Here is a 23,424-nt window from a genome sequence, read left to right as displayed (position 1 = left end):
CTCTGATGAAAACACTCTCAGGCTTGTGCTTTCGTATTGCGTACGCATCCCCCATAATATGTTCCAGCATGATATGACCCTGTTCTGGTGAGAAAAGCAAAAACACATTCTGTGTGGAAAACAAGCTTTGCGCGGAAAAACCCTGCACTGCCGTGATGGCAACTGAAGCGAAGCACAAAATGGAGTCAATGGTCAAGATGGAGTCATGGCTAAATACACATAGCATTACAGTGTGAAAGTGGGTGAATGGTTGTCTCAGTGTGTCTGTAATTTGGTGCATGAGTGCATGAGTGGGTCTGTGAGTTGGTGCATAAGTATCTCAGTGGGTGTGTAAGTGGTTGAATGAGTGTCTGAGTGGGTCTCTGAGTGGGTGCATGAGTGCCTGTGTGGATCTGTGAGTAGGGGCATCAGCGTCTAAGTGGGTCTCTGTGTGAGTGCATGAGTCTGTAAGTGAGTGTATGAGCCTCTAACTGGATCTGTTTGTGGGTGCATGAGACTCTGAGTGGGTGTGTAAGTTTGTGCACAAGTGTCTCAGTGGATCTGTGAGTGGGTGCATGGGTCACTCAGTGAGTCTGTCAAGTGGGTGCATGAGTGTCTGAGTGGGTCTTTGAGTGTGCGCATGAGTAAATCAGTGGGACTTTGAGTGAGTGCATGAGTTTCTAAGAAGGTCTGTGAGTGGGTGCCTGACTGCCTGAGTGGGTCTGTGGGTGTTTTAAGAAGGTCTGTGAGTGGGTGCCTGACTGCTTGAGTCTGTCTCTGAGTGGGTGCATGAGTGCCTGAGTAGGCCTGTGAGTGGGTGCATGAGTGTCTGAGCGGGTCTGTGAGTGCGTGCAAGAGTGTCTGAGTCGGTCTCTCTGTAAGAGTGTATAAGTCTGTAAGTGGGTCTGTAAGTGGGTGTTTAAGTCTCTGACTGGATCTGTGAGTAGGTGCACAAGTGTCTGAGTGGGTCTGTGAGTACATGCATGAGTGTCTGAGTGTGTTTCTCCTTTTTTAAAAAAGATATTCACAAATTTGTCGTGACATTACACTGGGGCCACGCTAGGCATCACAATGAATTCATGAATATTTAATGAGAAAACCTCTTCTTTGATGTTTTGTGCCTGTACTATTTCCAGGAAACACCTATATCTCCCACCCATGGAGCCAGGTTACATCCAACCTGCCCCCTTATATCAGTTTTCCTCATTTGTATCAGTTCGTTGCGACCCTAGATATACAAATTTGAATTTCCTTTGATTTCTCTAAAACTACTGAATGGATGTACACGAAATAACAACAAGCTGGCTTTCTGGACCAAAAGCTACTTTCTTCCAAATTTGGTGTAATTCTGTCCAGAGGTTCGGGCTGTAGTCATGTTCAAAATCCTCATGGGAATTAAAATAGGGAACATACTCTTATTCACCACCCCCTTTTTCTCGGGCCCCACACAACAGATCACTTCGAAACTTTCCAGGCACAACTAGACTCTTGGGCACACTATTTTTTGGAAAATGTCATGAAGATTCGTTGAATGGTGTGAAAGATATAGCCAAGTCAAAAAATGCTTTTTCAATTGATACTAGGTCCTAACTATCACTACCAACACATATATATAATATGCATTCACTTAAAAAAACAAAGGTTACAGGAAAAGTATAGATAGGCTCCCATTTTAAACATACAAAACCATAGAATTCACCTTTTATCTCAACTAACTATAACTCATGTCCTAAGGCAACTCACGCCCCGCCATGCATTTTTTTATTTCCAAAAATTTTACTGCAAATATTACATTGATATTATCAAAGATGATATCAAAGATGTTACGAGTGCCGTAATTTGTGGGGTAATTAGCAGTGCTTGGCAAGGTTGCTAGTTATATTTGCAGCATGGCCCCCACCCAAGGGCCGATCTCAGGCCCGGGGACCCGATCCCACGGGGCCCAACCACATGACCTGGGTGCCCCCCAGGGTACCCAGTCACAATGTTGGGGAGCGTTAGGGGAGCCTGATGACCCCCACAGTCACTACTGGCTCCCTGCCTCCTGCTTCTGTTTCCTCTGTCTTCCTGTCTGCATCTCTGCAGACAGGAAGACAGAACAAACCTCTGCTCGCAGCGAGGGAGAACTGTTTGACAGCTCTCCCTCACTGCAAACAGAGTGTTTGTTGTGGCTTGACAGCAGCAGTAAAGCTGCAATCAAGCCACAGCAAACAGCTATGTCCCCGGGACATAGCGGGAGCTGACCATGGGGGGCTCTGGGGCTATCAGAGGCTCCTCGAAGGGATCCGCATGACCACCCTCCAACAAGCATAACCCAGGGGAGGTGGTGGTCCCTGGGGCTGTAGAAGTCCAAAATAGACCCCCCTTCTATTTTTTACAGTTTCCCCCAGACAGGTGGTGGTCTCTGGGCCTGAGGGGGAAGGGGACGTGCGGTCCCTGGCATAATATGTTGGTTATCCCACAGGGGGATGGTGGTCCCTGGGGCTGGGGGGGCAGGTGTATGCCTTGGGGAGGTGGTGGTCCCCAAGGGTTGCGGGGGGCGGGTAGCTACCCGGCATGAGTTTTCATTTGTGCTCCGGGGAGGTGGGGGTCACCAGGGCTGCGGGGGAGGCCAGGAGACCTCCCCGCATTACTTTTGCATACTGCCCTGGGGAGGTGATGGTTCCAGTGCTGTAGGGAGAGGTCAGGCGGCCCCCCACATGAGTTTTCATTCATGCCCCAGGCAGGTGACAGTCCCCAGGGCTGCAGAGGGGGGTCAGAAGGCCCCCTGCATTACTTTTGCTTACTGCCCTCCCATTTAAAAAAAACATTGCCCCTGGGACCAGGCCCACCCGGGGCTAATTAACTAACCCCTTAGTTGCTGGGCCTTCCCCACCTCCAGTGCTGAGCCCTTTTTTGGCTATTTAAGGTAGTTCGCGGTTAGGCTTTCATAACTTTTTGCCCACATAAGCTATCCACGCCAAATTTGCGTCCTTTTTTCCAACATCCTAGGGATTCTAATGGTACCCAGAGGTAGTCAGTTCCCCTGGAGGAGGCCATGAAAGTATGCCAAAATACAGCAAAAAAATTATTTTGCAGAAAAATGGGAAAAAAGGGCTGCAGAAGAAAGCATGTGTTTTCCCCCTGAAAATAGTATCAACAAAGGGGTCAGGAACAGGCACATTTGAATCAGAAAAAACCTGCGATGTCATATTTTCAAAAGTAATATATTGTTACGTCTGCTGGACTCTTCTGGTTGCGGGGATATATAGGGCTTGTAGTTGTAGGTTCATCAAGAACCCTAGGAACCCAGAGCCAATAAAGGAGCTGCACCTTGCAATGGGTTTTATCCGTATACCGGGAGTACAGCTAAATATTTGGTGAAATATAAAGAGTGAAAAATAGGCATCAAGGAAACCTTTGTATTTCCAAAATGGGCATAAGATAAGGTGTTGAGAAGCAGTGGTTATTTGCACATCTTAGAATTCCGGGATGCCCATACTGACATGTGAATTACAGGGCATTTCTCAAATAGACGTCTTTTGTACACACTGTCTTACATTTGGAAGGAAAAAATGTATAGAAAAACAAGGTGCAATAACACTTGTTCTGCTATTCTGTGTTCCCCCAAGTATCCCAATAAAAATGGTACCTCACTTGTGTGTACAACAGTAGAGGTCACCTTTCCTTCACTTCTTCCCTCAATCAGCACACTCTTTGAAGACACTCAAAAAAAGACACATTATTACTTCACCTTGTCACATACCAGTCGTTACCGTCTTTAATGCCTCTAGCACCGAGCCCAACAATCATTATTGGTGCCCCCACTCACATGACCCCCTCCTCGGATTCCATCACTACCACCCTCATCTCTCCATAGATCCCCCCGCACATACATTTCATTTGCATTATTATAGCGCAGGTAATGGCTGACTTTATCAATCTGCCAAGCTATTTACATAAAATGCAGATTTGATCTTTGCAGTAGGCATATAAACCTTCTGTGCTACTTTGTGGCATCAAAACTGTCACTAGACACAAGTCAGATCCTTTTGTAGCAGAAACATAATCCTCAAGACTTACTTGACTTTTTTACTGCTGTCTGAAGTATGTGCATTGCTTTGAAGACGCAAGCTGCAACTGCAAGAGAACTGGTGGCGGATATATATATATATATATATATATATATATAGAGAGAGAGAGAGAGAGAGAGATCACTTTTACATGTGGAAGTGGTTTTCCTGGGGGCTGATCGCAGCCTCCAGGGAAACCATACAAGCGTTGACAAAAGTGATTTCGATATAAGAATAAGACAGCATCTTACATGTCGCTCTACATGCATTATTTATGTGATTCAGTGCCAACGTCAAAGCTGTAAAAAACAATATGTAGGTCAAACTGTGAATGACCTCCGTACACGATTCAGGAACCACAAATCGGCAATAATTAACAAGAAACTTGACCAGCCTGTAGCCAACCATTTTAACCTTGTGGACCATTTACTATCAGATTTGAAGATTTTCCCTGTGAAACATGTTTTGAAGGAAGAACTACTGGACATCAGAGAACATTTCTGGATGTACCGTTTAAAATCACTGCATCCAGATGGACTGAACATCACTGACAATACCACTTGATTTCTGCATATCTGAAGAGTTCTCAGGACTGCATTGATTCCACATTCCAATTGGAATCTTCACTCATGATGCTTTTTTGAAAATCCACCAGTGTCAGCTGTGCAGCCACTGAGCAAACAATCTTGTACTACCTGAGGAAGGCGGAAGCTGAAACGTTGTAGTAGAAATATATTTTTGTTCTTTAGTGAGATCATCTGTTTGAGACACTTCTTTCTTATATATATATAAATGTATATATTGATCTGTATATATAGATCTCTATATTTTTTTAATAGCTGTATGGTTTTCCTGGAGGCCATAATGGCCCCCAGGGAAGCCATACAACTATTAAAAAAAATATTGCGACCACAGGGGGTTGACCTGCTCACTGGCGACCCCCTGTCAATTTCATTTTTTTTAATTAATATTTTTTTACATTTTTTAAACCCCTGAGGGTCGCGATCGGGTGCAATTGTGCCCCCCCAGGGGTAAACCTACCTTTAAAAACAAAAAAAAATGCCCCCTGGAGGTGGGGCGTCCTGTTTTCCTAGGGGGGCGACCCCCCAAGTGAAATCCCTGGTGTCTAGTGGGGTTTCCTGGCCCTCGATCATAACTGCACTGCAATCGAGGGCCAGGGAACCTGTCCAGGAAGGCCTTGTTTGAAAAGAGTGACTCTCTCTCTGCCGATGCCCGCACTGAAGTGGTTAAAAAACAAGCTTGTTTTTTTTTAAAAATGCAAAATTTAGCAGTAACATTTAAAAAAAAAAAAGCTTTTTTGCTCTGCTGGGGTCCTTCTGGGAACCCTGCACCAGAGCTAAAGGGTCACGGGGTCTCTAACTTGACCCTTTTTCTTTTTTCACACGTTTTTTATGGGACTTGGCTCAAGCCGAGTACTAAGAAAGCTGCCAACACTTCCTAGTATGAAGTGTTGGCAGCCAATCAGAGCTGTGCACTTACCTGCACAAGCTTGTCTTTTTTTTGTGAATCATCGCAAAGGATCCATGTCCCTAGATATACAAATTTACTTTCCCTTTCATTTTTCGAAAACTACTGAATGGATTTACACCAAATAAGCGAAAGTGTAATCTGTGTATTAAAGCCAGCTTTCTGCCAGATTTGGTGTAATTCCATCCAGCGGTTCGGTCTCTAGTCATGTCTAAAGGTCCTAAGGCAATTAACAAGGGAAACTCGACTTCCTGACCACCCCCCTTTTTCTAGGCCATTCATATATAACATCCACAGGGCAGTGCAGGGGGTGTCCTGCCCCCCCGCAGCCCCAGAGACCACCATCTCCCCGGGGTTTCACAGAAATATGGTGCGGAGGGCCCCATGGCCCTCCTCCAGCCCGAGGACCACCACCTCTACGGGGCAAACTGTAAAAATAGAAAGGTGGTACATTTCGGAGCCTCGCAGTCCCGGGGAACACCACCTCTCTTGGGCTATAGTTGTTGGAGGGGGGCTGCATGGTCCCCCTTGAGGAGCTACTGATGGTCCTGGGGACCACCACTCCAAGGGCCGGCTCCTGCTATGTCCTGGGGTGCGTACCCCTGGGACATAGCTGTTTGCTGTGCCTTGGCTGCAGCTTAACAGCTGTGCCAAGCCACAGTAAACACTCTGCTAAGAGCAAGGGAGAGCTGTCAAATAGCAGCCATGCCATGCACAGTTTTTTCCTCAAAAATGTTACTGCAATGATGTTATCAAAGATGTCATGAATGCTGAAATATGTGTGGTAAATGCAAGTGCATGACGAGGCCGTGAGTTATAGTTACCTTGGGGCACAAGTTATTGTTACTTGAAATAAGTATAACAGCTGAATTTATATGGTTTTGTACGTTTAAAATGTGAGCCTAACAATAACGTCTCAATAACCTTTGTTTTTTTTAAGTTAATTTCTATTTTTTTTAAAACAAAATTCCTAACTATAATGTCCCTGTAACTTTTGTTTTTTTCAGTGAATTTCTATGTTGTTTTTTTAACGTAAAGTAATCTTAATTACTATACGCTAATCCAACCACTGCCATGCACTGCTTTTGTCCAGGACCTGCAGCCAACCCCCTTTAAACACCCAACCCGCACCATGCACAGCGTTCGGCGGCCAACCCCCTATACCACCCAATGGCCATGCATGGCATAGGTTTTGGTGGTTTTGACAGGTAAAGGGGGCAACATTAAATATATATTTACGGGGTAGCTAAGGCCCCCGGGACCCGGGCACCACCACCACAACAGGGCAACATTAAATAAATATATCGGGAGGGCTGCATGGATTCTCCAGGTACCACTTTCTCCCCAGGACAACATAATAACAATAGTTAGGGGGCCATTTGGTGCCCCTGGGCCCCGGGAACCAGCACCTCCCCAGGGCTTCATTAAATTATTATAAGGGAGGCCGCATGGACTCCACCCCCAGATCCCAGGAACCACCACCTCCCTGGGACTACAAAATTACAATAAAGTGGGGGCACCTCCCTGGGGCTACAAGATTAAACTAAAGCAGATGGCTGCACGGGCCACCTCCTCGGCATCACAACCTCCCAGGGCTACAACAATAAATAAAGATGGGGGCTGAACAGACTCCCCCGCGGACCACCACCTCCCCGGGTCTATATTTAAAAAAATATGCTGGGGAGGCCACTTGGACCTCCCCAGGCCCCAGGGACAACCACCTTCCTGGGGTTACATTTCATTAATATAATGGAGGGCCACATGGACCACCTCAGGCCCTGTGGACCTCCACAGGGCCAAATAATTATTTCAAAATAATAATTTCAGCCCCAGGGACCCCACCCACCGGGGCCTGACCGTGTGTTCATGGGTGTCCTGACCCCACCCAGAGCTGCCCAGTAAAGACGTATGATGACGGCACAGGGGAGCATCAAGGCCCACACAGTCTCAATGTATCCTGTCTCCTGCGGGAGCCATTTGATCCCACATGCAGGGAGAGGGTGCAAATAGCAGCTCCCTGCATGCAAGAGAAATAATTTCATGACAGCGGACAGGAAAAGAGATGCTTTCAGCAAGTGGGAGCAGTTTTAAAACTCCCACTTGCTGGAAGGGGATTGTTTGCTTTTGCTAGGCAGGAGCTGTCACAGCTCCCACCAAGCAAAAACAAACAGCTATCTTGTGAGTGTGGGCTCCTCGGGAGGTAGCAGGAGCCAGCCCTGGGGTGTAGTGGTCCCCAGGGCCATATATTGCTCCAGGAGGGGGAGCCATGCAGCCCCTCTCCTTTGATTGGCATGGGCCGGTTCCAGGGAGGTGGTGGTCTCCAAGGCCCTATCTGGCCCAGGAGAAGGTGCTGCACATCCCAACTCCTATATTTTTAACATAGTTATTGGCCCCCAGGAGGTGTGGGACCCCAGGACCTGGGGGGGTCTGTGTGGCCCCACAACATATTTTACCTGCAGCCTCGAGGAGGTAATGGTCCCCTGGGGGTCCATGTGGCCCCCCCACAAAAGTATAATGTTGTTACCCAGGGGAGGTGGTGGTCCTGAGGGCCCAGGAAGTCCACACAGCCCTCCTATATTATGTTCTTCAGCCCTAGGGAGGTGGTAGTTCCTGGGGTTTAATAAGCTCTAGGAGGGGAGCCCCTTGTGCCCCCCTCATTTATGTTTTGGGAATTCCCCCAGGGCCTGGCCCACCCGGGGGCAAAAGCACTTAGAAACACAGGAGACCATGTTTTATTTTTTAAATCACTGCAAAATCTGTGGATCCAGCTGCGGATTCCTCTATGATTGAAAAAAATACTTTTAAGCCCTGGCAGAGTCCCAGAGGGACCCCTGAACAAAGGCTAGGGAGCTAGGATATACATACCCTACTCCCTTTTATTTTTTTTATTTTTTTTAGTTTTTTAGACTCAGCTAAAGCCAAGTCCCAAAATGGCTGTCAACACCTTTTAATCAAGTGTTAGCAGCCAATCAAATCTTAGCAGGAGATCTCCCTGGATTTGCGGCCCTACATATATTGTATTTATTTTCTCTTATTATCTTGAAAACTACTGAACGGATTTACACCGAAAAAAAAAGAATGGTCTTTGAACCAAAAGCTACCTTTTTGTCAAACCTGGTGCAATACTGTCCAGCGGTTTCGGGCTGCATGCATGTCTAAAGAGCCGATGGGAATTAACACTGGAAAAATACACTTCTTTTGACCACCCTCTTTTTCTCAGCCCCTGTTTAATGGATCATCCTGGAACTTTCCATGCACACAAGACCCTAAATGGCAATTTTTATGGACATTTCAGTGAAGATCCGTCAAACGTTGCCAAAGACATAGGCAAGTCAAAAAACGCTTTTGCTATGAAACTAGGTCCTAACTATATATATATATATATATATATAGTGGCGGTTGCCACTAGGTAGAGTTAGGACTTTTGTTTACCATAGAAAGAGCATTTTTTATTTTGCCAATGACTTTGGCACCACTTGACGAATCTTCAGGAAATTTTCAAAACGAATACCTTTGGCAGTTCAGCTGCTTTCTAAAAAAATTTGGATTGATCAGTGGAGTGGGGCCTGAGAAAAAGGGGGTTCCCAAAACACATTTTTCCCAGTCTACGACTACAGTCCGAACTGCTGAACAGAAGTAGACCACCTTTGGCAGAAAGCTAGCTCTTGGTCCCAAAAGCACACTTTTTGTGATTTGATGTAAATGTGTTCAATTCTGAGATATTATAGTTTAAAAAATATAGATATGTAGGGCCACAAAGTCAGATCCGCTGATCCGGGGAAAAGCAAGGCCCTGATTGGTTGACCGCAACCTGAGAGAAAAATTGTGGCTACCGTTTTGTTTATGTCACATCAGTTCGGGAGGTAGGAAATGGTCAGTGAAAAAACACATAAGGGGTCAGGATACAGGTATCTTTATCCCATAGGACACATAGAGGGGTCCCTTGTCAATTGTTTTTTTTCACCCGATCCACGGATCTGCAGATCAATGGCTGGTTCCATGGATCTGTAGATCTGCGGATCCGCAAATCCACAGGTGGATCATCAGATAAAAAAAAAAATGGAAAAAAACCCCCACCCATAGCATCCAAGCTCATGCTGTACACACCCGAATATGGCGTGCAGCTTGCGTTTAGGTGCATGCGGGAGGGCTGGTTGGTTATAGAGGTTGGCAGCACGGGCCCGGCCACAGACGAAGCCCTGCGGCCAACTGCTGCTGTGCACTGCAGAAGGCTGTGCGCAGCATGGGGTTGGATTATTATAGGTTTTGGGAGCAGGTCCTGGCCATGGGCCAGGCCCTGCAGGCAACCGTCACCGTGCTTTACCAAATTACTTTACATTAAGAAAACCATAGAAATTCATTAAAAAAACAAAGCTTACAGGGACGTTTTAGTTAGGAAATAGAATTTTAAAAAAACAAGGAAATTCACTTAAAAACAGAGGTTACAGGGACGTTATAGTTAGGCTCACATTTTAAATGTAAAAAATAACAGAAATGTACCTGTTAGAGGCATCTCAAGAAACTATAACTCATGCACTAAGGTAACTATAACTCATGACTTCACCATGCACAGTGATATGACCAATAATTTTGTCGCAGGTGTGACAATGACATTATAAATAATTTTATCAAAGATGTCATGAGTGCCATAATTTGTAGGGTAATTAGCAGTGCATGGTGGGGGCACGAGTTATAGTTACCTTAGGGCACGAGTCAAAGCTACGTGAGATAACTCTAACAAGTGAATTTCTATGGTTTTATACGTTTAAAATATGAGCCTAACTATAAATTCCCTGTAACCTTTGGTTTTTAAGTGAATATATATATATATCATGCCTCCACTGCAGGAAAGATGTAAGCAGCACAGCTTCCAGTGGCAATAATCAGTTTTTCTATTCCTTTTAGGGACAGAGGGATAAAAACATGCAAATGTGAAAATGTGACTAATGCGTTTCAGCCGTAGCCTTTACTGGGTCATCGAGTCTGAGTGTGCAGAGTGTACAATTTAAAGGGGAAAACACCTATCAACCGCCACCATCTACAACAATCTACTAGACTTCTCAACTATTTTCCTCTTATTTCATGATATCTGCCATACTGCAATTATCATTTATATCAATACTCAATCACGAGCACTAATATACAATTCCATGACATGGTACAGCAGACATCACCTAAAATTAACATCTGGAGTTTGATTCCATGGCAAAGTACCCATTGTCTTTTCATTAATATACATAACCATACCATTATCATGATGGTTAATTCATCAAGTATAAGCATATAGGATCTCTTGGTGATGTGAGATGTGACAGTCAGTTTGTTCAACAATTTCTATTATTACCAGAAAAAATGCATATAGTCAACTATTACATTTTTATCACACTAATATCACCCCCCGATCACCCTAGATTGAAACCAGTGGGGGGGAATTATTATCCGGAGATCCTGACTCTCTGTCAGGTACAGTAGGATACAATCTTCACAGAGCATTCGGATCTTTTTGATGTGGAAGACAACATTAAATACTATCATGATGTACAGTTAAAAATGATGACATATCCTACTTTTTTAGACACAAATATACTAATTGCATGAGCACCTTTTAGCTAATATGTCCCTTTTATGGCAATGTGTTAAATTTAGCATAACGCTGAAAAAGGTCCAAGTGTTCTCTCTTATCTTACATTCAAACACATCAAGTACATCATAATCAGGGAACAAGAGAGTCAAATGCAATTCCTATAAGCATACACATATTCTTTTCACAGACCAACATATACTTCTTACTTTCCCTAATGTATTTCAAGTCCACCACACCTGTTGACAGAAATGCAAGTGCTTCTTCAAGAGTGTACATGTATTTCTCTTTGGCTTGATTATCAAAAACATCTTCTTCTGACCAGTTTTTTTTGCTCTGAGAATTTCCCCGTAAGGGACACTCCACTTCAAAGCCCATGGGTGCCCCCCTATTTTAATGTAGTATGCTGTTACAGCAAGTGCTTTTTGTATGTATTCTTGTGCGAATTGTGTTATTCTTGATGTATACTCGTATGTCCAAATAGTTGATCTCTGTTTCACTCATCTCATATGTGAATTTTAGATTTTGAGGATTTTCACCCAATGATCTTATGAATCTCTCAAGATCCTTCCTGTTGCCATCCCAAGTGAGAAACAAGCCATCTATAAAATTAACCCATAAGATGACCTGTTCTGTTCTACTCCTGTTCTGCTCCACACACACAGTCTCTGCCTCCCGGAGGCCCATAGTTCCTCAAATAGAAATAAATTATGGTGGAGACAATAAGATAGAGTTTCCATCAACACGTTTGAATGCTCCATCAGGCTGACTGAACATGACTTCAGGAAGTACTCACAAGCTTGAAGTCCATCACTGTTTTGAATCGATGTGTATAATGAGACTACATCTATTGTGGCCATTAAGTAGCCTGATCTCCATGGGTTCCCATTGATCCTGTCCAGGAAGTCCATCAAGACTCTCAAGTAGGAAGGAGGATTTGTCACAAATGGGAAGAGGAAAACATCAACAAATCTAGAGGTGTTTTTTAAAAGCAAGCCAAGCTCATGATTGCCCTACATCGGGGATTTGAGATATCCTTTTGCCCTTTGGCAGAAAATAGATGGTTGGCCTTACAGGGCAGTCTGTTGTTAGATAAGCAAGTTCATCATCATCTAGGAGATTTCTTCCATGCCATTTTTTCAACTTGAGATAGTACTCATGCATGTACTCATCTGTTGGGTCTTATAACAACTTTTCAAAGCTCTCTCTTCCTAAGTTATCTATTTGGTTCTTGAACATGTTTATTTCATAACTACTATGTTTCCCCCTTTGTTGGAGGGTTTATTTATGATGTCCTGATCCTGCTGAAGATCATTCAAAACCTTCCAGTCCTCCTATATCATATTACTTTTTGTACCTTTGATATTATCTTGCAGCTTTTCCTTTTCATTTTGTTTCATCCCTCAATAATAAGCTTGTGAAAGAGATCCACTTTCTTGCCAGCAGGGAGTTGGGGGCAAAATTTTGATCTAGGTTTACACTTACTTTGTTTTTCCCATCCATTGGAATCCCCATATGCTCACAGTAGTCAAGATGCGAGAGGTCATTCATCATACTTCACTGCCTGCTCCCTCTTATTCTAAGATGGGCTATTACTGCACTTGTAATTACAGATGGTGTTTCAATTGCTTTATCCTTCTTTTGTCTATATGTTCTCTGTGCAAAGTATAATTTCAACTTTAATTTTCTAGAGAGTTTGTATAAATCAATTTGAGAATTCGATAGATCCATTTTTGTTTCAGGGTAAAACGATAATCCTTTATTTAACAAATTCTTCTGTTGTTCATTCAAATGATTGCAGGCGAGGTTTATCACTAAGTCATTCCTCATTCCTGTTCATTCTACTGTTTTTCCCTTTTCCTCCTTTTTCTCTGCCAGCTACCTTTGGATCTCCTTGTCCTTGTCTATTTGGGGGTGCATTCTGTGGTATTTAACTCCTTATGTACTGCCTTATTTATATTGCAGTAAGTTAGCCTAGTGTATTATTCTCTCCTATGTTTAGTATTTCTTCTATTGGTATGTTCTGTTTCCCCCTGCCCCTCTCTTGTGGTGTGATCGGAATGGTCCCATCCTTGGGCAGTTGACCTGAGAGCTTGTGCTGGTGTGGATGGAGTTTCTCTCCCTATGAAGATTTCTCCTAATAAATTGGATATATATCATTCCTGCGCTTCTACATTGTCTTCATTCCTGGACTGGCAATACTACATCTTTGGCGACAACTTGTGGACCTTGGACCCTCTTGCTACATGGGAGAAACTCTAACATACCATTACTTTTGAAGGTACTGGTTTTTTTGGGCATAAATTACGTTTCTTGTTGGATTTTTCCTGCTTGCAGATTTCTTTTAATAGTATTGTACTGTAATTTATACATTATTTTAATTTTTTTATTAATAAGTATACTCTGTAGCCGCGCGCGACTGTACCGGTTATATTTTTAATCAAAACTTGGTAGCATCGCATCTCCTGCCAAGAATTCTGTGCTCACAGGTGTGTTTTCACTCCGCACGCATGGTAGCTAGGAGAAAGCGTCTCCTGCCATAAATTCTGTGCTCGCAGGTGTGTGTTCTCTCCGCAGCGGCGTAGCATCAAAAGTTTAAAACGCGTCTACAAGTCTTAACGCATCTACAAGTCTAAACACGTTGTGTTTTACGCGTTCATTTACCTGGCAACAGCATCTATTATTAAGAGTGTAGTATCCTGCGATTACACTCTGGACCAAGACTTAATCGTTCTATTAATGCAAGACCGCCATAGTTATTGATCGTGCGTTATTCTTTCTGCTATATTGATTTTACAAGATTTTGACATCTTTAATAGTTTGGATGACCTGAGCAGCTGGAAGTTTGCCTACAAGAAACAATTTTCAACTATTTTGGAGATACCTTTGTTTTTTTTGTTTGGCAGTAGCTACCAAGGTTTTTATGCGGCATGTAAAACACAATAATTTTTTTCTTATCATTTTCATATATGTGTTTATGAGTATACATATAATTACAGTACATAATACTACTTTGAGACAATTTTGCTAGTGAACTATGCAAAATATTTTGCCACCTCTGTTTTTCTTGTCTGTACCTGGAGATCCTCCTATTCCTTGGCACAAATGGAAAAAAGTATTTTTGACGTACATTCGAGTTTGAGGAAGCAATTTATCTGTGGACAGGAAGGCGTTGTGCTTCAACATTGTTTGGGAGCAGAAGGTCAGGAAGTGTTGGAAACGTTACCTACCATCAGTTTTTCCAAGGGGGCAGAAGGAGACTCTTCGTTGAATAAATTTGAGTCTATTTTGCTAAAATGGGATAGACATTATTTACCTAAAATTTCCATCATACTTCAACGCTTCTAATTCGGTAAATGTAAACAGAGTGACTCGGAATCGGTTGAGGACTTTGTTACGAACTTACGCAAGCTGGCCGCACAATGCAATTTCAGTGAAAGTGTGGACGAACGCATTCGTGATCTGTTCATGTTGGAATGTAAAAAAAGTGACAAAATCAGGGACGCCCTTTGGTCAAAGGGTGACCCTACGTTGCATGAAGTGTTGATGATTGCTAAACAAATTGAACACTCTGAGTCATGTATTGAAAACTTGAGAAAATCCAAAGGGATTGTGAACATGGTCCAGTCTTCAGATAGCTAACCCAAAAACAAATTTAATGCTAGCGTTAAGTGTAAATTGTTATGCTTTAGGTGTAGTTCATCATCACACTTGGCCAATAGCAAAGAGTGTCCTGCTCTCAATCTTACTTGTAACAAATGTGGAAAGAGGGGTCATTTTGCAAAGTGCTGCAAGAGTGTAGGTAAAGATAGAGTGAGAGTGAATGAAGTTGAGTGTGATGTTAATGTTGAACATGATTTCATTTTGCAGGTGGTAAATGATGTGAACTGTGTGTCTAGCATTCGGTGTGATTATCCTTCGGATGTTGTGGAACTGAATGGCATCGATATTCGTATGATGATGGATTCAGGTGCAAAATTAACGTTGGTGTCTCAATTTGATTATGAGAGGAATTTCCAGGGTAAGGTATCACTTCTGGACCCAGAAGTTACACCTTACAGCTATGGTGGTAAGCCTATAGAGTTAAAAGGGTATTTTGATGCCACCATTGCATTTAAAGGTAACAGAATTGTGGGTAAGGTATATGTTCCTGTGGTGGGTGACACTATTCCGAGCTGGCCGCATCAAAAGTTGTTGGGAATTATTTTTAATCCTAATTCAGTGCCACAGGTTCAAGTACAGAAGATTAGTAATTGTGGTGAAGAACTAACGGGTGAGTTTCCAGAGGTGTTCAACAATAAAGTGGGTTGCATTAAGGGGTACAAACATCGCATTGTTTTGAAAGAGAACGCCATTCCTGTTGCTTCTAAAGTTAGAAACATTCCCTTTGGGATACAGGACAAGGTTAGAGTGGAACTTCAGAAGTTGCAATCACAAGGTATAATTGGGAAAGTTGAAGCGGCTCAATGGATTGCCCCTATTGTCGTAGCCAGTAAGAGATCAGGTGACATCAGATTATGTGTGCACTTACGTAATCTCAACAAGGAAATACTAGTTGATAGGTTTCCTTTGCCTAATATATCAGAGATGGTCAGTTTTCTAGGTAAAGCTAAGTACTTTACCACTTTGGACTTAAGTTCTGCTTACCATCAGGTGCAGTTATGTGAAGAGTCGAAAGCACTCACCTCTTTCATTACACCTTTTGGTGTCTACAAATTTAATAGGATGCCGTTTGGCCTTTGTTCTGCGGTGTCTGTTTTTCAAAGACTCATGAATGATATTTTAGGTGGCATTGAGGGAGTAAAGATTTTTCAGGATGATGTTCTCATATACACAGACACCTTAGAACAACATAATGAGCGAGTCCGGAAAGTGTTATGGACTTTTCAGGCAAAGGGTATTACGTTAAAAGGTGATAAGTGCAGTTTTTTGAGGTCAGAAATCACGTACCTGGGTCATACCATATCTGGTGATGGTGTTAAGCCTAAAGAGGATTTGGTGAAAGCTATAGTGAATATGGCTTCTCCTGATAAAAAGGAGGATGTTCAAGTTTTTTTGGGTATGGCGGAATTCTATGCTAGATTTGTACCTAACTTTGCGAAAAGATCCTATTCCATTAGGAACTTGCTTAAAAAAGGGATTGACTTTGTGTGGTCTCATGATTGTCAAAAGGAGTTTGAGGATTTAAAACAGGCATTGCAATCGGCTCAGTCCCTCAGGTAGTTTCCAACCTGCTCTGTTGTATTACAACGGATGTGTCAGATAGAGGTTTGGGTTGTGTCCTACAACAGTTGCATAATGGTAAGGTCAATGTGATTGTGTTTGCTTCACGTAGCTTACGTGGGGCAGAATGTAATTATTCCACCATTGAAAAAGAGACACTGGCTATATTTTGGGCTATCGGGAAATTTAAACAGTTCCTTTGGGGAACGCGTTTTGAAGTGCAAACTGACCATAAGCCTTTACGGGAGGTGTTTGAAAAAGAAGGGTTGGACAACATCTCTTCTCGCATATGTAAATGAGTGGTTGGCCTCCAAGATTTCGATTTCATTGTCAAGTATGTGCCTGGGTGTGAGAACAGAACGGCAGATTGCTTATCCAGAATGAGAACTAAGGAACTGGATGAAGATGATGGTGAAGTGTCCTGGTGGGTGGATGAAGATGTTAAAGTCTGCAGCGTCACTGATGGCTGTGTCTCGGAAAATGAGTGGCTACAGGAGTTGAGGAATGATGTTGAATTACAGGAAGTTAAGGACTTGTTGAACTCAGGAAAGTGTTTGAGAAATTGTAATGGAGTCAACTTGCAGTTTAAGAAAGTATGGAATGAACTATCCGTGCAGAATGGATTGGTGTTAAGAGGTTGCAAATTAATTCCTCCGTCTAGTTTACGTGACCGCCTTATGAATCTGGCACATTCTGGTCATAATGGCATTTGCAAGACAAAGGAGAGAATGAGAAGTGCGTATTGGTGGCCAGGTATGGATTTATCTTTAGAGAGAAAAGTCGGAGACTATGTAGAGTGTAAACTGGCCGATAAACCTTTGAAGCTTAGGACGCAACCCATGGTGCTGAAAGAAATTCCGAAAGAAGTGTGGGATGAAGTAGCTATGGATATTTTGGGATCCTTAGAGTGTGGGGCTGTTCCTAAGTATATATTAGTAGTTATGGATGTTTTATCACGATGGCCTGAAATTTTGATCACTTCAGAAATTATTTCAGTGACTGTAGTGAATTTTCTGTCAGAGGTATTTGGGTGTGAGGGCAATCCTAAGCATATTTTAACAGACAATGGAGTACAGGTTACATCCAAATTGATGAGTGAATTTTTGATGTCTAGAGGAATTACTCATAAGAAATGTGCTTTGTATCATCCAGAAATCAATGGTATGGTTGAGCGTTTTAACAGAACGTTGAAAGAAACTATCCAAATAGCGAAGCAAATGGGAGTGAATTGGGAAGGATTAATTAAGGCTAAAGTAGAGGAGTATAGGTTTACACCACATTCAAGTACTAATCAATCTCCATTTGTTATGTTTAGGAAAATAATTCCTCACACCAAAATCAATCCACCATGGATCAAGGAATATGTAAAGGAACAGTTGTATTATGAGAAGATTAAGAATAAGGCTCTAGAAAAAGAATTGAATGTACAGGATAAGAGGAAACAGGCTTATGATTTTCGTAAGTCTGTTATTAACACACATGTGCAGGAAGGTGATGCAGTCAAGATCAAATTGCTGGGGAAGCCTGCTAGTGGTCAATCACACTATAGTAAAGTTTTTAAAGTTATTAAGGTGTTCAAAGGAGTTGTTAAGGTTGATGACGGTCGTATTTGGAATTTGAACAGTGTTGTCAAAATTTCGTGAATGTTTTGTATTTTATTTTTTTGTTTTTGTTTATTATTTTTTGGGCGAAAGGTAGTGTGGTATTTAATTCCTTATGTACTGCCCTATTTATATTGTAGAAAGTTAGCCTAGTGTATTATGCTCTCCTATGTTTAGTATTTCTTCTATTGGTATGTTCTGTTTCCCCCTGCCTCTCTCTTGTGGTGTGATCGGAATGTTCCCATCCTTGGGCAGTTGACCTGAGAGCTTGTGCTGGTGTGGATGGAGTTTCTCTCCCTATGAAGATTTCTCCTAATAAATTGGATATATTTCATTCCTGCACTTCTACATTGTCTTCATTCCTGGACTGGCAATTCTACACATTCTTTTATTTTGGGGTCCCTTTGCCCTGTCTCCTTGTAGTCATCTGATGTAGCCTCATATCTCCCCAAAAACTCAAATTTGGGAATTGAGATTTTGTGTCCTTCATCCCCCAAACTCACTTTAAAGCTGTCCACTCTGGAAGTTGCTGTTTCTAGCTCTATTAGCTTTTCCATTGTGTGTCTATCATATAAGTAGTCAAATCTCCTTGCATAGATGTATACTTTGCCTGTTGCATAGTCACTCCTGTCCCTATTACATTTTTTAGCTTTTTTAGTTTTCACCTCATTCTCATGCTTCTCTAATCTTTTCTCCATATTCCCCAGTGCCCTTTTCATTTCTTCCATATACTTGATTGATTCCAAAGCTTATTCCGGGTCTTTAATTCTATCAGCTGATTTGGCTACTTTTCTTTCCGGATGTGCTATCAATGTGTTCATCAGTTTCACTAAACATTCAACTGTGTCCATCTGTCATTGTTTTATTAGATCCAAAGCCATGTCATTCAATGTGGGGAATATAAATATTCTCAGTCTACTTAGGACTCTTTCACATTCATGTACCTCTTGAGAGTTATCATCTCCCACCACTTGTTGATTTCCATAACTCTTGCCTGTTCAAGCTCCTTTATAATTTTGCATGGTACTATCTTCCCATGTTTTTGTAAAGATGGAGACATTACTGTGCCTGTGTTTTCTTCTCCAAATAATTCTTTATCTTTCAATTCCGTTTTGCATCTCTGTCTGTCATTTTTGAGCAGTGCAAATTCACAGCACAATGCACTAATTCTCCCCCTTAGACTCACGTTGCCAAGGACACTTATATTGTCTGACGCACACTCATTCCCTTATTGGCTTTTACCACCCTCTGTTTCACTGAGGTCAGATAACACCAGTGTACACACAAAACCATGGAAATTCAGCAGTTATAGTTATAGTTATCTCAAGAAACTATAACTCATGCTCTAAGGTAACTATAACTCGTGCCCCTGCCACGTTCCTGTAACCTTTGGTTTTTTAAAGAAAATTTCTATGTTTTTTATAAAATTCTACCTCCTAACTATAACTTCCCTGTAACCTTTAGTAATATTTAATTACATTACATAAAGTTAATTACTTTACTGCCTGATTTCGTCCCATAGCCCCCATCCCCCGGGGCCTGGTCAATTTTTTAAAGAGGGAGGGGGGCTCTGTGGCCTCCTCCCTGGCCCAATTTTGGTCCCAGTTACCCCATCACCTGGGGCCCAGACAATTATTATAAAATGGGGGGCAGGCGGTCCACAGAACAGGCAACAAAAATAAAAAAAGTGTTTTTCGAAAATCTTGCATGCTGGACCAGTACCCATGGATCACTGCTTTATTTATTTATATAATGGAGAGAGAGGCGCAAGAGGCCCCCCTCCCTAACTGAACAGTCTTCCCAGGGATTCCATCTCCTGAGACCATAGAGAGACCTGGGCCTGGAGTGTTGCCTCGCCCCAGCATGTGTAAAGGGCGTGGTTCCCCTTGGCCTGCCACAACTCTGCCTGCACTCCATGTAATCAGAGGACATATTTGAGCTGCTGCTGTGGGCAAGAGCAGAGAAAAAAAGAGTTGCTCCTGCCACTCAGGGGTTCAAGTAAAAATGTCATCTCTCCACACATGCAAACAGTGAGTCAGTTGGGCTAGTAGGGGACTTTGGGCTCTTCCTGCAGCACCCAACAAAGTCTTCCACATGTGCGTGCCCCTTATGGCACCGGGCCACTCACAAAAAATAAAAGTAACTCTCAACTAGGTTTATGGAGGCCACCAAGAGCTCTCACATGTGGATGCCCTCGGTAACAGGGTCAAGACTGATTTGCAAATGGCTGGGTTAAAACTGGGGTGGCATGGTGAGCAAAAGAATTGATGGATTAAACCCAGATCTGCTACTGGGGGGAATGTTTGATTGGTCCCGCATTCCGTCCATCATTTCTGTTTGTTTGCTTTTGTCGCCATAAGTGCGCCAGGTATGCCCAGATGTGGTTCCCAGGCTCACTACGACACTGAATTCATGTTAGCCTGGGTGATGAAGGGTAATACCTTGAAACCTGTCCCAGGATGCTTGTTTCCGGTCCAGGGAACACCTGGCCTGGCAGTTCGGGCTGGACTGTTATTTGTGTTTGTTTGGTGGGTGGGACCAGGGCACCACTAAAAGTTGGTCCTATTGCTGCATTACGCGGCTTGAATAATGGTAATGAAAAGCTTTTAACAGCTGATACTGGTTTAATTAAATGCCTTATTTAAATCATTTTATTGAAAATTTGTTCTGATGCCCATTGTAATGTTATCATTGATTATGAATGCATTCAACTATGTTTATCGGTCCCATTGGGTTTTCGTGAGAGTGCTGTTTTTTTGATGTGATGATCCTTGATGAAGCCAATAGGCATGCCATATATACTGAGGTGGTGATACCTTAACAAAGCTAGTAGACTGTGTTATTTAAAGTGGCCTTCATTATAATATGGTGTAACATCTGGTAGAAGTGGGAGATATTGTGCTTATGGAGTTCAGGGCCCACTTGGAGTAAAAGGTGACATAAGGGTGTAAGCAAATATATATCTATATACAAGATCTACATTTGTAATTTAATTTGTAGTGTGTGTATAATAAATGTACTTTTCCAATGTCAACGAAAAAACATGACTTGGTAATATATTGTTGACTGTTGTTGTTCTGTGCCAGCCAATGGGGATTACTAGCTCACAACACCTCCCCAGAGTAGGCTTTGTACTGTTCTGCTTCACTACCCTGAGAGAATCAAGTGCTACAATTTGGTACCTGGTTCCCAGTAAGAAGACAATAGTGGGCCTATAACTTGTATTATGATCTTAATTTACTCATAAAAACATCAAAATTCACAAAGAAAGATTAAAGCACAGTTACAGTCAGGTTTAGTAATATCTTAATTTACATTGAAAAAAATTAGAAACGTATTAAAAACTAAAGGTTAATGTGAGGTTATAGTTAGATGAAACTGTCAGTTATAATTACCATTTTAATCTCAAACAACCACTGAAATTCACCAGTTATAGTTCACTGAGCTAACTGTAACCTGCTCCCCATTTTACACTGCTTATGACCTCACATATTACATCACTCACAACATGTTCAATAATATCATTGATGACGTCATTGATGAAATTTCAAACGACATCAAAACCTAAGGGTAAAGTGATGTTATAGTTAGGAATGCAAAAAATACCTTAGTGTATGTAAAAAACAAAACAAAAAAGAAACAGAAATTCAATGAAACGACCTAACGGTTAAAGTGATGTTACAGTTTAGGTGAAAAACACAAAAAGCAACATTTAAAAAACACTCAAATTCAGCAGTTATGCTTCAATAAGCTAAGTATAACTAGCCCCCAACATTCACTGGTTATGACTTCACATATTACATGTTTTATGACATAATTAATGATATTACAAACAACAAAATCAATGACATCACTGATTACATCACTGACGGAATCTTACCGGCTTCTGCTCTTCTAATTAGTTTATGGACCACTGGATCTTTTATTTAAAAAAAGTTGGTAGGAAAGGGCACACAATAACATACAGCATGTATGTTGACTTTTTCTACATTTGTGCATGTAAAAAATAAAAAACAGAAAGGCATAGTCCTGGAGAAAAGTCTGATTCTATATGGTAAAGGTTAAATGGTGCATACCTTAATTACCAATACCATTTAGATGCAAGCACTACTTCATTTAAATGAGGTAGAGACCAGTGTGAATTGCAGATGTACGTTTCAAATAGGTTGTGACTTAAATCAAAGACCTATTGCCAAAAACATGTTAGAAAACCTAAAGTTTCTCTTTACAATGCTGTAGTCATCTGCGGATTTCTGTGCACATCAACAGCTCAGCAAACCACTGCACAGACAGTCAAATATCACCAAGCATTGGACAATCAAACAGTACTCTACTGCAGCCTGATTATGATCAAGCAGATTTTTTGCTCCATGAGGATCAATCCATTCAAACAGCTCCACAACTCTTTACTCTCCACTCGGACTCTGGCAGGACAAATCTATCAACTAATAATGAAAATCTGCTGCAAGGAAGTGGTAACAGGACCAACACAGGATCAAGTGCCAGAGATGTCTAGCATCAATCTTGGGAAGGCAGGAAAAATGACCAAACACGGGAAATCTGAGATAATGAGCAAGTGTTCAGTGGGGCCATCTTAAGGAGGAAGCATGACCATGGAGTCCACAATCGGTAATCACAAGAGCAACAAGAGCTGCAACGGACCAAGTGACAGTGACAAGATCATCTTATACCCCAAATGGATATATTAAACAGAGGGAACAGCCTAAAACTGTGTGCAGCTCGTCTGAGCCTAGAAAGGATTGTCTCAAAGGACATTAAATCAGTCAGTTTTCTGCCCCCGGTAAGGGGGGGATAAATGAATGCTGAAAAATTATCTTTACCAGCTACAATCCCATCAAGGTAATAGAGGAGAATCGAGCTCACCTGTATCAGTGGGGAATAAAAATAATGAATGCAACAGAACCAAGATACCCAAAAATATGTACTGGCAACCGCCTCTCTGTTTCAGCAAGTTCTCTCATAAAACTGTCTGAGCCTGAGAAGGCACATGAATCAGTGCTGGCGGGAGCTAAATGTGCATCTAAGCCCCCAAAAGTGTCCTTGGGTGAAATGATAATTGGCACAAGCCACCAAGGCAAAGGGCGCACATGCATAGCCAAGCAATTATAAATCACTGACTGGACTTGGCTACCAGGAGCCTTAAGCACCTGGCCCTAAGCATCATTAATCCTATTATACACGTTAAGATGCATGGCTACAGCAAGACTGGCCAACTTGTCTTTGGAAGCATCTATCTCACGCTGCAAAAGACAAAAGAGAAAAATGCTAGACTCCCTCCGACCTGTACTGCAAGAGCCAAACGGATCATATCCTGCGGCAATATGGTTAATTATGTGCAATTTCAATGCTCACTTTATGAGCATGGGGACAAGGAGCACATGGCAGAAGCCTGATAATTGTACATGGAATATTTCAGACCCCCAGAAACAATTCCACAGCGGAGACAAACACAACAAGCACCTTAGCACATCTTTCAGTA

General features: G+C 42.2%; 1 protein-coding gene across 1 annotated transcript in view; it reads right to left on the bottom strand.

Annotated features, from left to right (window-relative positions):
* LOC138303708 (protein prune homolog 2-like) overlaps positions 1-23,424 on the bottom strand; it is a 1,166,077-nt gene that overhangs the window by 360,313 nt on the left and 782,340 nt on the right. Inside the window, exon 9 of the mRNA XM_069243093.1 lies at positions 13,954-13,969. Coding sequence (XP_069099194.1) covers positions 13,954-13,969 — 16 coding nt within the window. The remainder of the gene's footprint in view (positions 1-13,953; positions 13,970-23,424) is intronic.

The sequence above is a fragment of the Pleurodeles waltl genome, chromosome 1_1, assembly GCF_031143425.1.
Source record: "Pleurodeles waltl isolate 20211129_DDA chromosome 1_1, aPleWal1.hap1.20221129, whole genome shotgun sequence".
NCBI classification, from domain to species: domain Eukaryota; kingdom Metazoa; phylum Chordata; class Amphibia; order Caudata; family Salamandridae; genus Pleurodeles; species Pleurodeles waltl.
Note: the sequence above shows the minus strand (reverse complement) of the source record. Positions and strands in the feature narration are given on the sequence as shown.